Here is a 14872-nt window from a genome sequence, read left to right as displayed (position 1 = left end):
AAAATGAGAATTGTGGAAGCACCTACTTCACAGGTTTGTTGTGAGAATAAAAGCTATCATCATTATCATCTCCTCTTTAAAGTTCTCCTGGACTCCCTAGGCAGAACCAGGCATTCTGTGATCAGAGGTTCCCCCAGTGCCAGGTGACTTCCCAAGGTCTGTGACGTGTACACTTCATACAGCAAACGTCCTGTTTATCTGTGATAAGAGCATTTTCCCACCATCCTGAAACCCTCGGGTCTGGCAGGTAGAGGAGGGTAAGTGCTCTGGAACCAGAGAGACTCCAACTCTGCTACTTGAAGCTGCTTATCCTTTCTAAGCCTCAGTTTCTACTTCTGTAAAATGGGGTAATAATAGTACCTGCTTCACAGGGCTATTATAAGTATTCAGTCAAATAATGTATGGAAAGTACCTAGCCTAGGACAAAATTAGCTGTAATTATACTATCAGAGTGTAGTTCAATAAATGTTTAAGGAACAAACGAGATTTCCAAAACCCCAGAGAACTGCCGTCTGCAACATGGAAGACACTCATCGCTGTTGTCTGAGGATTGGGGGGCAGGTCAAAGCCAAGGCCATCTGCCTACCCTGCTGGTCCTCTGTGTGTGTGACTGTAATCATACACACCGCGGTGTGCACAGCATAGGACTCCACAGCTTATAATGCAATCTGTTCATGCATCTACGCTCCATGGGTAAAACCCCCATTTTACAGATGTGCTCATATCTGCACAGTTGGCAGGGGGGTCATTGAGACAGCCTCCCCCCAACAAAGGCTTCCCATCCAACTCCAAGGTGAATGTCGACCTCAGAGCTGGTGGACCTAGCATGGCTGGACTGCAGATGCTGCTCGCAGAAAACCGTTTACCTTAAAAGAGGAATGTCTAGCTCCCAATGCGAAGAGAGGTGAAACGAGCAAGAGTTTGGAAGCAGAACACCCACTGCCCCCCATCTCCTGGCTGCTTGTTCTTGGGGAATCCACTTAACAAGTTTACAGTCCTATAAAAGGGAGGGATAGTACTGTGCCGCCTCCCCAGATTTTTGTGAGGATCAAGTGTGAAAACACAAGAGAAAGAACTCTGTAAATGTTAGTTATTGCGATCTTTACTGCACAGTTGACAAAGAGGCCCTGGGGTCCCCTTCACCTTTCAAGACAGTTGACAGGTCTGCTCAGTGGCGCCCTGCGATGCAGAGATTCAGGAGCTGGCCTTCTGCAGGGTGGGAAGAGGGATTCAGTTTCTGGGCCCTGGGATGAATGAATGAATGGCATAATACTGATGTTCTCTTAGAGCTCTTTCAGAAATGAGGTGGGTAGCCAAACTGTCTTTTAGTTTTGCTGCCTGGTCAAAAAGCAGAGAGAAGGTTCTTCTACGAACAAGTTCACAACCTCACCCTGGTCATATTACCTTTCCCTTTGCTGCTCAATTCAGAGCGCTTAGAGAAGAACTCCTCCATTAACATTTTTCCAAGACAAATGAATAAACCTGTCAAAACTGTTACAGGACCAATTTCTTTCTTTTTTAAAAAAAAATATTTCCAGGAAAGGGGAAGCATAAATTCTGCAGAAGTCATTTAAAGTCATAAACCTTAAAAATGTTTGCAGCGCATTCTACTGGGTGAAGTTTTCCAGGTGACTCAGGCCACGGCATGCTGTAGTGGCCCAGACCCTCTGCGGTGCCAGGGAAATGGCACTTCTGAATATTTTCCAAGTGACATTGCAGAGCAAAAGGTTCTTTTTCCTTCATGGCATTGACTTTTCAAGTAAACCTTTTGATTTTGGAGTAAAAAATCAATGGGCTCTCTGCTTTTTGAAGTCAGTTTTCAGTAGAGAACTTTAAAGACACATCAGAAGCACATGGTTCTTCCTTCTTGAGCTTCGATGGGATAGGGCGGGGGAGAGGTGATGGAGGGACTCTTTCACATTCTGAGAAGTGGTCCAAAGGTTCCCGCTCCTGGGGAGTCAGAGATGAGTCTGGTCCATAAGGTCAATCTCCACTCAGACTCCAGGGAAATACTAGTCATCTCAGAATAGACACTTGCTTTTGTTTTCCCATCAAAGAGGCAAGGCAGCTGGAGGGGACAGAGGCCAGTGGGGGTGGGCAAGGCAGGACTGAACACTGTTTTACCAGGTCAGGAGGTTTGTCCCATAGCCGGGGACCAGTGTAGAGCCTGCGTTGGCACCCTGGGCCCCTGCCCTTCTGGAAGAAGAAAGGACGAGATGACAGTAGCAGAAGTTGGAAACCGAGAAGAGGACAAGCTGACCTTCTGGGAGAGCTGAAACAGGAGCTCGGCTTGGAGGCTACTGGGAGGAGTCTGGCAAGGAAAGGAGAGTAGGGTTGGAAAGCAAGATGGGGGAGAAGACCTCTAACTCAGAATAAGGCAGCTCAAGGATTGGGGAGGCATGGCCTTGCAGAGGAAGTTGGGAGGCACCTGCCATCCTATCAAGTGAGGGGACACCAGGAGCATGTCTTGCCCCCACCCCATACACCAGGCTTCTCTCTGGGTTGAGAAAACATCCACAGCTAGCACCACTGTAGAGCAAATACGCCTGGTATTCCACGCCATCCAAGGAGAAGTTACATTTTTCCCATTTTCATGCTTACTCCAACTCATGAATTCCAACCTAGGTAATGCCAGGCCAATCCAAGGTGCTGGAGGAAAACTTCCCCTCCCTACTCTGACTCATTAGGCAGCCTGAGTGTAAATGTCCTTTCCCCAGGGAAATCTCCCTGAGCCCCTGGCCTAGGTCAGGTCCTGCCCTGAATTCTTCCCCCGTTACACTTACAACTGCAGTTAATTACTTATTTGTAAATTGCATCCTTAATGAGCATCCTTGGCCAGAGTGTGAGCCCCAAGAGAACACTGTGTCTTATCTCGACCTTTGCTAAAGACCCCTTGCCAGCACAGTACCTGGGACCAGGTAGCACAGAATGAACACGGGAAGGTGAATGACCTCATCCCAACGATGCCCCCAGAAGAGCCACAGAGGAGCAGGACTTACTGCACAACTTCTTCTGGAACACTGAAGTCAGCGTCTCAATCTGACTGAAGTTGGCCACCAGGAAGACATGGTCCTCGTGGGGCTCGCTCCCGATGGCCTTCAGTGTGTTGAAGTCCACCTGCCCCACACCGATGGCAAAGATCAGGATGCCTGTGTCCCGGGCCTTTGCAGCCACCTCGGCCACCGAGTCCTGAGGCCTCCCATCGGTCACGATCATTATGACCCGAGGCACGTTCTCGCTCAGGGGCCGGGCCCCCTCTGCTTCCGAGAAGGCGATGTTCAGGGCGTACTGGATGGCCAGCCCCGTCATGGTGCCCGTGGACAGATGCCGCATCCTCTTGACAGCGCGCTCCACCTCGGACTTCCTCTTGAAGGTCTTGAGGGAGAACTCGTTCTTGACCGTGCTGCCATACTGGAGCAGGCCCACACGGGTGACGTCAGGGCCAATGTCCAAGAACTGCAAGATGTCCACAATGAACTCCTTGACCTTTGCGTAGTCGTGGGTGTTGACGCTGCGCGAGCTGTCGATAATAAAGACCACGTCCGCTCGCTTGTTCTCACAGGTGCTCCCTGGGGAAAAGCGGGAGGGCAAACATATCATCAGAGTCTTAAGCATAAATATCCAGCTATATATAAGTTATCGAGGAGATCCAACCAGCCCATCCTAAAGGAAATCAGTCCTGAATATTCATTGGAAGGACTGATGCTGAAGCTGAAGCTCCAGTACTTTGGCCCCCTGATGCAAAGAGCCAACTCATTAGAAAAGACCCTGATGCTGGGAAGGCAGGAGGAGAAGGGGATGACAGAGGATGAGATGGTTGGATGACATCACTGACTCGGTGGACATGAGTTTGAGCAAGCTCTGGGAGATGGTGAAGGACAGGGAAGCCTGGCCTGCTGCAGTCCATGTGGCCTGCAAAGAGCTGGACACGACTGAGTGACTCAACAACAACAACAATAAATTATCAACAGACAGCCAACAAAGACCTCCTGTATAGCACAGGGAAATATTTTCAGTATTTTGTAATAACTTATAAGGAAAGAGATAGAGAAGGCAATAGCAAGCCACTCCAGTACTCTCGCCTAGAAAATCCCATGGATGGAGGAGCCTGGTAGGCTGCAGTCCGTGGGGTCGCTAAGGGTCGGACACGATTGAGCGACTTCACTTTCACTTTTCACTTTCACAGATTGGAGAAGGAAATGGCAACCCACTCCAGTGTTCTTGCCTGGAGAATCCCAGGGACGGGGGAGCCTGGTGGGCTTCTGTCTATGGGGTCACACAGAGTCGGACACGACTGAAGTGACTCAGCAGCAGCAGCATAAGGAAAGAGAATCTGGAGAAGTTATATATATATCTGCATAACTGAATTGCTGAGCTATATACTTGAAACTAACATGATATCACAAATCAAATATACTTCAATTAAAAATAAATAAGATTGTTAAGGACCCAATGCAGGTTGGAAATCCTAGGGCCAGGGGTCACCTTTCAAATCTTCATCATTTTCTTCACTCAGGAAGGTTGTAAGGATGTATATGTGTTTGACTGGGTGATCCTGAATATTGGCAGCAAACAAGACACTATTTCTTCTTACCAAAGAAGTGAACTTCAGCTTCTAGAAAGTTATATGTGTAGTTTTTAGGTGGGCAAACATCTGAGCAGCGTCAAAATTACTTTATTATTTACTGCACGGCACATTAGCTTGGCTGGATACTGCAGGAAGTATTGAAGATGCTTAGGGCAGGGACCCAAGTCAAGAGTTTACAATCTACTTGGGGAGACTTAACTAATGGAGAAAGTAAAGAATAACTAGTATGAAACTGTGTGGTGCAGATGCTAGGTGTTCAGAGAACAGGGATATTAGGGGGTTGGGGTCAAGGAGATGGGACACAAGCTGGCTTTACAGATGTATAGTGTCTGAACTGTGAGAAGGAACACGTGGAGAGGAACCCACGAACAAAAGCCCGAGATGGCATGAACGCTGCAGACAATAGACTGAGTGTTGAAGGCACTGCTAAGAGTTATGGATAGGAATGAAGTTGGAGGGGTAGCTTGAAGTCAGTTACAAAAATACTTTACATTCAGACTGAAATTTGTACTGATACCACAGCTGATGGGCATAATATGATCAGCATTATATTATGTAACGTATCTCTTCTGCAGGGAAGTTATGTAGTAGAAGGTCAATTGAATGGGCCAGAAGTTTGTGGAGAGGATATGGACAAAGGAGCCCTCATACCTGGTTGGTGGGAATGCAAATTGGAGCAGGCACTGTGGAAAACAATATGGAGGTTCCTCAAAAAACTAGGAACAGAACTACCATATGACCCAGCAATTCTACCCCCACGTATTTATCTGAAAAAAACCAAAACACTAATTCAAGAAGATATAGGCACCCCAATGTTCATAGCAGCATTATTTCTAACTGCCAAGATAAGGAAGCAACCTCAGAGTCCATGAACAGATGAATGGATAAAGAAGACGTGCTATATATAATCAGTGAAATATTACTCGGTCATAAAAAAGAATGAAATTTTGCCATTTGTGACATGAATGAACCTCGGGGGTATTATGCTAAGTGAAATAAGTCAGACAGAGAAAGACAAACTGCTATCATTTATATGTGAAATCTAAAAAATAAAACTAGTGAATAAAACAAAAAAGAAATAGTTCTCTATAGAAAACAAACTAGCAGTTACCAGTGGGGACAGGGAAAGGGTGGGGCAATACACCAGTGAGGGATTAAGAGGTACAAAGTGAAGTGAAGTCACTCAGTCGTGTCCGACTCTTTGTGACCCCGTGGACTGTAGCCCACCAGGCTCCTCTGTCCATGAGATTCTCCAGGCAAGAATACTGGAGTGGGTTGCAATTTCCTTCTCCAAGAGGTACAAACTTCTATGCATAAAATAAGCTACAAGGATATATCGTACAATGGAAGGAATATCGTCAATGTTTTATTTTATTTATTTCTGCCTTGCAACGAAACTTTCATAATCCTAGTTCCCTGACCAGGGATTAAACCTGTGCTCTCGGCAGTGAAAGCAGAGTTCCAACTGCTAGACTGCCAGGGAATTCCCCATACTTTATAATGACTATAAATGGAGATTAACCTTTAAAACCTGCAAATCACTATGTTGCATACCTGTAAATTATATAATACTGTACATCAACTATACCTCAGTTTTTTTAAAAAAAGAATAAAAAGGTCAGTTGAGACGGTCAGGGGTGTGCAATGTGGACAATCCAGACCATTGTTGCACTAATCTGGTTGAGAAGGAAACAATCTCAACCAGGGGTAGGGGGCTGGCAGGTGGGGGCAGCAGTGGAAATGGAGATGGTACCTGGCCAAGAAACATTTCAACAAAGAACACAGTTAAACTGGAAAAAAGGCAAGTGTCGGAGTCTCTCCGTTACCAGCGCAATTGCCATGCTTACTCCTCCAGTGCTGAAGCAAGAAGGCATTCTGGGAAGAGGAGATGAGAGGCCTCCTGCCCCAGAGGGTGGAGGTGGAGGCTGGGCGTTCCTCCTGGAATTTCTCCGATGTTCTAAGCGACGGACTCAGGCCTCTCTCCCCTTCCTCCCTCCCTTTCCCAGACTTCCCGCTGGTAAATCCCAATTTGACAGGGATTAGAAGAGGGATCTCAAATGCCTGCCCTAAATCCCAATCAGCACAGCTGCAAGAAAGAGGGAGAAAGCCAAAAATGAAGCAGTGAGCCCAGTCATTGAAATGACAAGTGGGAAAGGCCAGTGAGGTCACTCTGTCCAGGCCAGCCTGCCAGGCCCTGCCTCTCCCCTGAGCGCCTGCACACACACACACACCTTGTGCATTGCAGCCTCACACGCCTAACAATTTTAGGGGCAGAAGCACATACCCCCCCACCCCTCAGACCAGCATCATGGCAGAAAGCCGACCTTCTGTGGCACCCACACATAACACTGGGGGCTGGGTAAATTTAAGGTGAGTTTCTCAAACCAGAGTCTCCAGAAACTGCCTTTGAGGACCCACGGATAAGATCAATATCGACCCTGACATTTTAACATCTTGACTCCAGACAGCTTTCATCACTATGGTCTCCTGTGGTTTCCAGAACAAGCTCTGAAGAGCAAGGGAAACATATCTGTTGGATAGATGAGAGCATGAAGGTGTTGAGAGTTTGAAAATCTCTTATAATTTAGGAACAGAAAAACTCTGTGGAGCACACCTCACTGAGGCTCTGAGGATTAGCTGCGGGTAAAGAGCTGAGTCTTGGGCCCAGCAGGTGGGACACCCCCCCAATATGTGGGAGCTTCACAGGCAGGCTCTGCTCCACCCACACCGCCCCCCACCACTCTCCTTCCTCAGTCCTCCCTGTGCCAGGCTCCGGCTGGGGAGGGGCACGGTGCCCGTGGATAGCTGTGTACCCGCCCGAGGAAGTGCGAGGGCCTGAAATCCAGCCCAGTCCTGAGCCCCAGGGGCTGCGTCCATTTGGGAGGCCCCTGGAGGGGGTGCCGTTCTCTAATTTCCATGAGAAGTGTCTGTGGTCTAGCATGTGGCCCTGAGTCCGGGCAACACATGACAAAACTCCCAGGACTGAGGCTAGACATCCACTCCCCACTCTACCAGCTTCGGTCTGAACAGATTGAAGGGAGAACAGGACCCAGTGATCTCCACCTGCTCAGAAGGACTGGAACCAGCCTGGACCCGGCCACATGGGAGGATATTAACGAAAGGCTGCTTGGAAGGGAGGGTGGCATGGAGACGGCATACTGGCTCCCTAAGAACTCTTCTTCTGGAAGCAGAGGTCCCCCCGGGACTGGGATTCTTCCTGTGGGCCTTGGTCCCCGTGTCAGCATCCCAGCAAGCATCACAATCAATTTAAAGGGGAGTCTGGAAGTTGCAAAGGAATGATGTGCTCCACTGGACTCCTTCCCATCAAAACAAATGAATTTTTCACAGCACCTGGCATTCACAGAACCACCTCAGAGGTTCGAAAAGGTGTTGGAGGGACCCTCCAGGGAGCTGTGACTGAGAGTTGAAAACAACGAGTTCTGGCAGCCCGAGTGACCGACTTTCTCCTGGATGTCTCCTCGGGTCCCTTGAGAGCTCAGAGACAAAGCTTTTGCAGCCTGTCCTGGAAAGGGCTGGTTAAGTGGTCCTCAGACTCGAGGTGTCTCCCAACTCCCTGAAGGACTTGTTAAAAACTAAGGTTTGTGGGCCTCACTTCCAGAGTTTCTGATTCTGTAGGTATAGGCTGGCTCCTGAAAATATACATTTCCAGCAAGTTCCTGTGTGAAGTCGATGTCACTGGTCCAAGGACCACACTCTGCGAAACCATGAGTGTAGGACCTAGAGATATTTCTGGAGAAAGGACGTTCTGGTAAGTCTTGACCTCATATCTTACTGTGGATTCCCCAATGTGGGAGACTGGTCAGCTCTGCAGCCATGCCGTGGGGACACAGTTTAAGTCTTGAGTCAACGTTTGTAGAATTAAGCGGAATTCCGGGTGATGGAACAAGGCTTCAGGTGGAAGGGACTGAGTCAGAACTGGCAGTTCAAGGAGACAGATTCAAACCAGAGTCAAAAAGGGCTTGAGCGGGTCTCAGTTCAGTCAGTCGTGTCTGACTCTTCGCGACCCCATGGACTGCAGCACGCCAGGCTTCCCTGTCCATCACCAACTCCTGGAGCTTGCTCAAACTCATGTCCATGGAGTCAGTGATGCCGTCCAACCAGCTCATCCTCTGTCGTCCCCGTCTCCTCAGGTCTAGGTCCTGCTGAGTCCAGGACGCAAATCTTTGCCACTTTATGAGGGAACACAGTCACTTTCTAACTTTGGGTCAAGGAACTCACAGACTAACAAAGTCTTAGAGCTGGAAGGATCTAAATAGAGTCCAAGTTATTCACCTTACAGAAGGGGAAACTGAGGCTCAGAGAGGTGACTCCACCTCCACAAGGCCCCAGGGCTCACTAGGGTCGGGCCTGGGACCATCTGGGTGCCTTCTCCCCACGTCATGGCGGGCGCCTGGGAAAAGTCCCGATACTGCTGGCATTGCAATACGAGCTTTATAAATACTCGAGGACATTCTGAAATATTTGCCTTCACAGTTTCTCCACCCGGGAACTGCTGAGAGCTGTTTCCAGAAACATCTCCTCTGTGTGTGTTCGTCTCACATATCAGTTCTGATAAACAGCATCCTTGTCTAATTAGCCCAAGAGAAGAACACACACAATCTTCCATCTCGTCTTTTACTGTAGACTTTCTGCAGCAGTTGGAAGAGGGTATCTGGGCACATCATAAAACGCCATCCCCCGAACCAAAAAGTGACGGTCTAAGCCTTGTGAACAGTTCTTCCAGTTCTGTCAGCTCAACTCCATAGCCTACTCACTGGGCAAACAAGTGTCTCCTCCCCCCGCAGAGAAGGTGAACCTGAGCCAGAACAATTTTAAGCCACATTCCCCAGCAGGATTACAATGTGCAGCCTTGGAACCAGCTTCTTCCTCTCAGGATTGTAGATTTGTTGCTAATCGGTCTCCCTTGCTGCGGCTAAATTCAATTATAGCCATGTAATTGTACAGCAAATATTTGGTACCATCTGCCCAGAGAGGTCAGGGCATGTTTGGAGAAGGAAGGTATGTGAATCTCTATGATGAGGGTAAAATAATTTCATCCAGACACTGAAAGGGGCTCTGTGAAACAGCAACATTTCTCTAATGCTGGAGAAAGTGACCATGAGCCAAGAGCTAAAACTGTTCTTGTTACTCGGACTAACCAGAGGGGTTTCTTTAATTCCCAAGAGTGACCAGAAACACTATGGAACATGATTCAAAGGTCACAAATGCTTAGTGAAACAAGCAAACACAGGCTTGCCCTGTGACTTCAGGGCAAGCCCAGCCAATGCCACTTACCAGCCGTGTGGTCTATAGACTCCCCTTCACCTTTCTAGCCCTCAGTCTCTTTTTCTGTGAAATGAGGATAATACCTCACAGGGCTATCGTGAAACTCGAAAGAGAATATGACAATAATTTATAGCTACTGTTTATTGGGTACCTAAAAGTACTTGCGGAGAAGGCAATGGCAAGCCACTCCAGTACTCTCGCCTAGAAAATCCCATGGATGGAGGAGCCTGGTAGGCTGCAGTCCATGGGGTCGCTAAGGGTCGGACATGACTGAGCGACTTCACTTTCACTTTTCACTTTCATACGTTGGAGAAGGAAATGGCAACCCACTCCAGTGTTCTTGCCTGGAGAATCCCAGGGACGGGGGAGCCTGGTGGGCTTCCGTCTACGGGGTCACACAGAGTCAGACACGACTGAAGTGACTTAGCAGCAGCAGCAGCAAAAGTACTTCACTTGTTCTGAGTACTTTTACACGGAGTGACTTATTTATTCTTCACACCCAACGAGCAGGTAGGTACTATTCCCATTTTACAGATGAGAACAGTGAGTCTAGAAAGGTTCAGTTCAGTTCAGTTGCTCAGTTGTGTCCACCTAGATTAGGGTCTCATACTTAGAAAGGAGAGGGGCCACGATCTGAACCCAGCTCCATAGCCCATGCTCTTAACCACCAAGCGATGCTCAGAAAGGATTCTGTCCTTTTAGACCTGCCGTTCCCAGCACACTCAAGATGCACCAGAACAACACTGGCTCTTTGAGGTCAGTTCTTTCCTTCCCTGGAATCAGGGCCTGAAGCTATGGCCCGAACTTGCCTGCCTCCTGCCAAGTGCTTTTCCCTTGCTAAATGCCTATTTGTAATTTTTTTTAATTTAATAAAATGATGAAAACAGATGCTTGCCTCCCTGAAGAGCAGCATCTCAGTAAACGAAGCTGCTGCTGCTGCTGCTGAGTCACTTCAGTCGTGTCCGACTCTGTGCGACCCCATAGACGGTGGCCCACCAGGCTCCGCAGACCCTGGGATTCTCCAGGCAAGAAGCTGCTAGGTGTTCACATTCTCTTGTGCTTGACAAGTGCCTCCTGTGATATCAGGAGAAGCAGGGCCCTGGGGAGATGGAAAGTCAAGGTCACTGGCCTTTGAAGGGCTGTGGGGAACAGGAGAAACATGACCTGGACCACAGGCAAATGCCCAAGGTGCGGTGGAGAAGGGAGACAGATTTCAGAAAATGTGATGCTTCCTAACAGTTCCCAGCAAAGTTCCCACAAGTAGGTGGTGTGTGGGCACTTGAAAAAAGAACTGTGGGGACTTCCCTGGTGATCCAGTGGTGGAGAGTCTGCCTTGCAACGCAGGGGACTCGGGTTCAATCCCTGGTAGGAGCTGGCTCCCACACACCACAGAGCAACTAAGCCCACGTGCTGCAACTACTGAAGACCGAGCCGTAAGTAGAGAGTCTGCACCTCAACAAAAAATGCTGCATGATGCAACGAAGATCCCGAGAGCTGCAACTAAGATCTGGTGCAGACAAAACAAATAAATATTAAAAAAAAAAAACTTTAAAAAAGGAATGATACAAGGGGGAAATGGACTAATTTCTAGGACAGTGCAAGAGTGAATGGACAAGGGCAGCAGAATAGGATTTCCAGGTGGCATCAAAGGCCACCTTGAGGGTCCGTCCGTCCGTCCATTCTGTCGCTCAGTCGTGTCTGACTCTTTGCAACCCCGTGGACTGTAGCCTACCAGGCTTCTCCGTCCATGGTATTCTCCAGGCAAGTATACTGGACTGGGTTACCGTTTCCTTCTCCAGGGGAATCTTCCCGACCCAGGGATCGAACCTGGGTCTCCCACATTGGAGGCAGACGCGTTAACCTCTGAGCCACCAGGGTAGCGAGCACAAAACTGAAGGGACACTGACAGCATGGTGTGTGCTTCGCTCCAGCTACACGTGGCTGCACGGGTACAGGAGGGAAGCCGGAGGAAGTGGATATAACCAGGGTTGTCATGCAGCCAAGAGCTGATGGATCAGGAAAGCAACAGAGGTAGGTGACAGAGCACCTATAAGGCTTCCTATGAAATTAAGCTGGGGGAATATGAAGTAGAAGATGGGAGGGGGTGAAGGGCAGAGAAAAAGCAGCGGGGTAAATGGATTGAAAGTCTAGACAAGGGCAAAGGACTGTTGAAGCTGGAATCCTAGAAGGGGCGAGCTGAGAGGAAACAGGAGGTTTAAATTGAGATTATGAAGGAACTGCAGGTATTGTAGTCACAGGGTCAGGAGTATATAAGAGAGGTCTGGCTGAGATATGGTGGGAGACAAGAATACTCCAGGAACGATCCCGCGAAGAAGGATGAATATCTGCATTCATGAGTATCCGCATTCATGCGGATATTGAAATCACCAAGAATTTTAAGAGTAATGTTGGAGACAGTGGCAGTGAGCCAAGAGCTAAAGCTCTTCTTATTATTAGGACTTTAATTCCCAAGAGTAACCAGAAACACCGTGAAACATGATTCAAAGGTCACAACGGGACAGAGGAAAAACTAGCTCACCAAGAGTTTCAAAGGGAGAAAAGCAGTTTTATGATTAGAGACAGTGGGGGTGGGGGCCTGACAAGAAGGGAGAACTTGATGATTATGAAGCAGAAGGAAATTGAGAAGAGGGAAAAATGCACAATTTATGTTTTTATTCCTAGATGGGATAGATCAGGAGAATCAGAGAAGATTTATAGTTTGGATCTCAACAAGGCAATTAATTGACTCCAGTGAGAAAGAAAGGGCTTCCCTGGTGGCTCAGAGGTAAAGAATTCACCTGCCAATGCAGGAGACGCAGGTTGAGTCCCTGGGTCAGGAAGATTCCCTGGAGAAGGAAATGGCAACCCGCTCGAGTATTCTTGCTGGGATAATCCCATGGACAGAGGAGCCTGGTGGGCTACAGTCTGTGGGGTCGCACAGAGTTGGACACGACTGAAGCAACTGAGCACACACACACACACAGTGGGAAGAAATGCAGATTCCACATATCCAGACCAGTTAGGTAGAACACTTAAGTAGAGCCAGTCTTTGAACGAATATTTAGCGAGGACCTATTGTGTGTCAGGCTCTGGGAATAGAATGAAGGGAAGACCCCCAATGGTGAACAGCAGGCATAGAGATAAATAATAATAATAGAATTTGATAAAATATAAGCAGACGGAAAAGATAAACAGAGGGCACAGAGTGAGAGGGAGCGCGTGACTGGCCATCTCTGGTGTGAGTACCCAGGCTCTAAGGCAGGCTCAGCAAGGCCCCCTTCTCCTCCCTTCTCCCTGGCAGACATTACTAATCAATTCCTGTCCTCTCCCGCTCAGCCTGGACTCAGCCTCAGGATACCGTCAACACTGCCCTGCAAGTAACGGAATCATTTTGCCAACCTGGTTCCAGAGTCTGGGGGCCTCTGCAACAACAGCTGAAGTGCTCAATTTTATTCACTTCTAAGAAACCGAATAAAGGTAAGTTAGCTTACCGTAACTTTGAGACATTATCTGATAATTAGTGCTAACTTACTACTTTTCAATGAGAAATAAAAAGGGTGGCCATGTAGACGGTGTGCACACAGACTTCTAGATAAAGATGCACTTGGGATGGAGTGCTGCTGTCGGCATGGGGTCAGGGCAAATAGAAATGTCCTAAGAAACGGTCTCCTCAGACTATACAAGTGGTATGTATTCTCCGTTATAAGAATATAAAATAGCACATCGGAATTCAGGAAGTTGCATCCCATAAGCACTTAGTCTGTGTGTCCTGAACTAGATGGGCTTAACAAAGACAGACAGACAGCCCCAGAGACTGCCTTGTAACACCCACCATCACACTCAATGAGCGCCTGCTCACGGCCGCGTGAGGTGTGGCCCCATGCGCCTGCAAACTGCGACCAGCCCTGAGGTTTACAGGTGATTTTATGGACATTTCAGAGGCAGTTTGGAGCACCTTTGATTTTTGCTCCCAGTGAGACTTAGCTTGCAACTGCCCTGTACTTAGGGCACTTGACTGGGGCACAGTAGTCCTTGGCCAAGACAGGAAGGACTACATTTCAATTCTTCCCTTCCCTTATTCCCTTGTTAGTCAGTCAGCAGCTGCTGAGTTACCTCACGCCAGCTGTTTTACAATGCAGTTGATGAGCCATGGCTTTCTCTGAATCAATCACGCTCCACTCACATCTCCCGAAAGAACCCCTGGGGAGCGATCTGAAAAGTTGATCATATTATATTAGGGAGACACCCTGGACTTCTTAATGGGATTGAAGGCATATCGTAGACTCATTAGCAAATCATTCCCCACTTGGTAACATTTTCCACACCGTTCTCCAAACTCTGGGGGCATTCGTGGTTCTCCGTACACCACTACACACAATGTTGGAAGGAATCGGTAAAAAGCTGAATAACAGAGTCAGGGCCAGAAAGGATTTCTGAGGGCTGGAATAATGAGTCAAAACTAACAGGAGGCAAGCTAAGTGGTGAAATGTCAAAGCCATTTTCTCCGCTCACTCCCCTTAGATCCCCCTCCAGACCTTAAGGCCCCATCATCTCAGCAATGGCTTTCCTGACCTGGGAGATAAGAGAGACTCTCCCAACAAATGGACCTTACTCTTCCCCTCTTTATAGCAGAACTTTCCTCTGAATAAATATTTTGGTGAGTTTCATCAGTCACAGTAGCTCAGTTTGGCAGCTGTGAGTTCTCAGTATAAACCAGCCCAGGATGCTGTCTCCTCAAAGCAATTTCTCCAACAGCCACCCTCCTAAGGGTCACTGACAGCAAGGCCATGGGAGACTGAACTAACTTGAGCCTCCTGGGCCCGCCCACCTCGCCTTGCCCTATACCTTAAACTCCAGCAGTCTAATGGTCTGTATCGGGCTGGCCAAAACATTTGTTCAGGCTTTTCCATAAGACGGTATGGAAAACTCTAACGAACTTTTATGGCCAACTCAGTAGTTCCTTATACACCACGCTCCTTCAAGTTCTTCCTCAACTTA

At 48.2% G+C, this 14872-nt stretch overlaps 1 protein-coding gene across 2 annotated transcripts in view; it reads right to left on the bottom strand.

Annotated features, from left to right (window-relative positions):
- The window catches only part of MATN2 (matrilin 2), a 166806-nt gene that overhangs the window by 108128 nt on the left and 43806 nt on the right, over positions 1-14872 (bottom strand). For both annotated transcript variants that reach the window (XM_055431892.2, XM_055431891.2), the window contains exon 3: positions 3000-3569. In XM_055431892.2, coding sequence (XP_055287867.2) covers positions 3000-3569 — 570 coding nt within the window. The remainder of the gene's footprint in view (positions 1-2999; positions 3570-14872) is intronic.

This window comes from Moschus berezovskii, chromosome 16 (genome assembly GCF_049115385.1).
Source record: "Moschus berezovskii isolate FMDL1 chromosome 16, NW_MosBer_1.0, whole genome shotgun sequence".
NCBI lineage: Eukaryota > Metazoa > Chordata > Mammalia > Artiodactyla > Moschidae > Moschus > Moschus berezovskii.
This window is presented reverse-complemented; position numbering and strand designations above follow the sequence as displayed.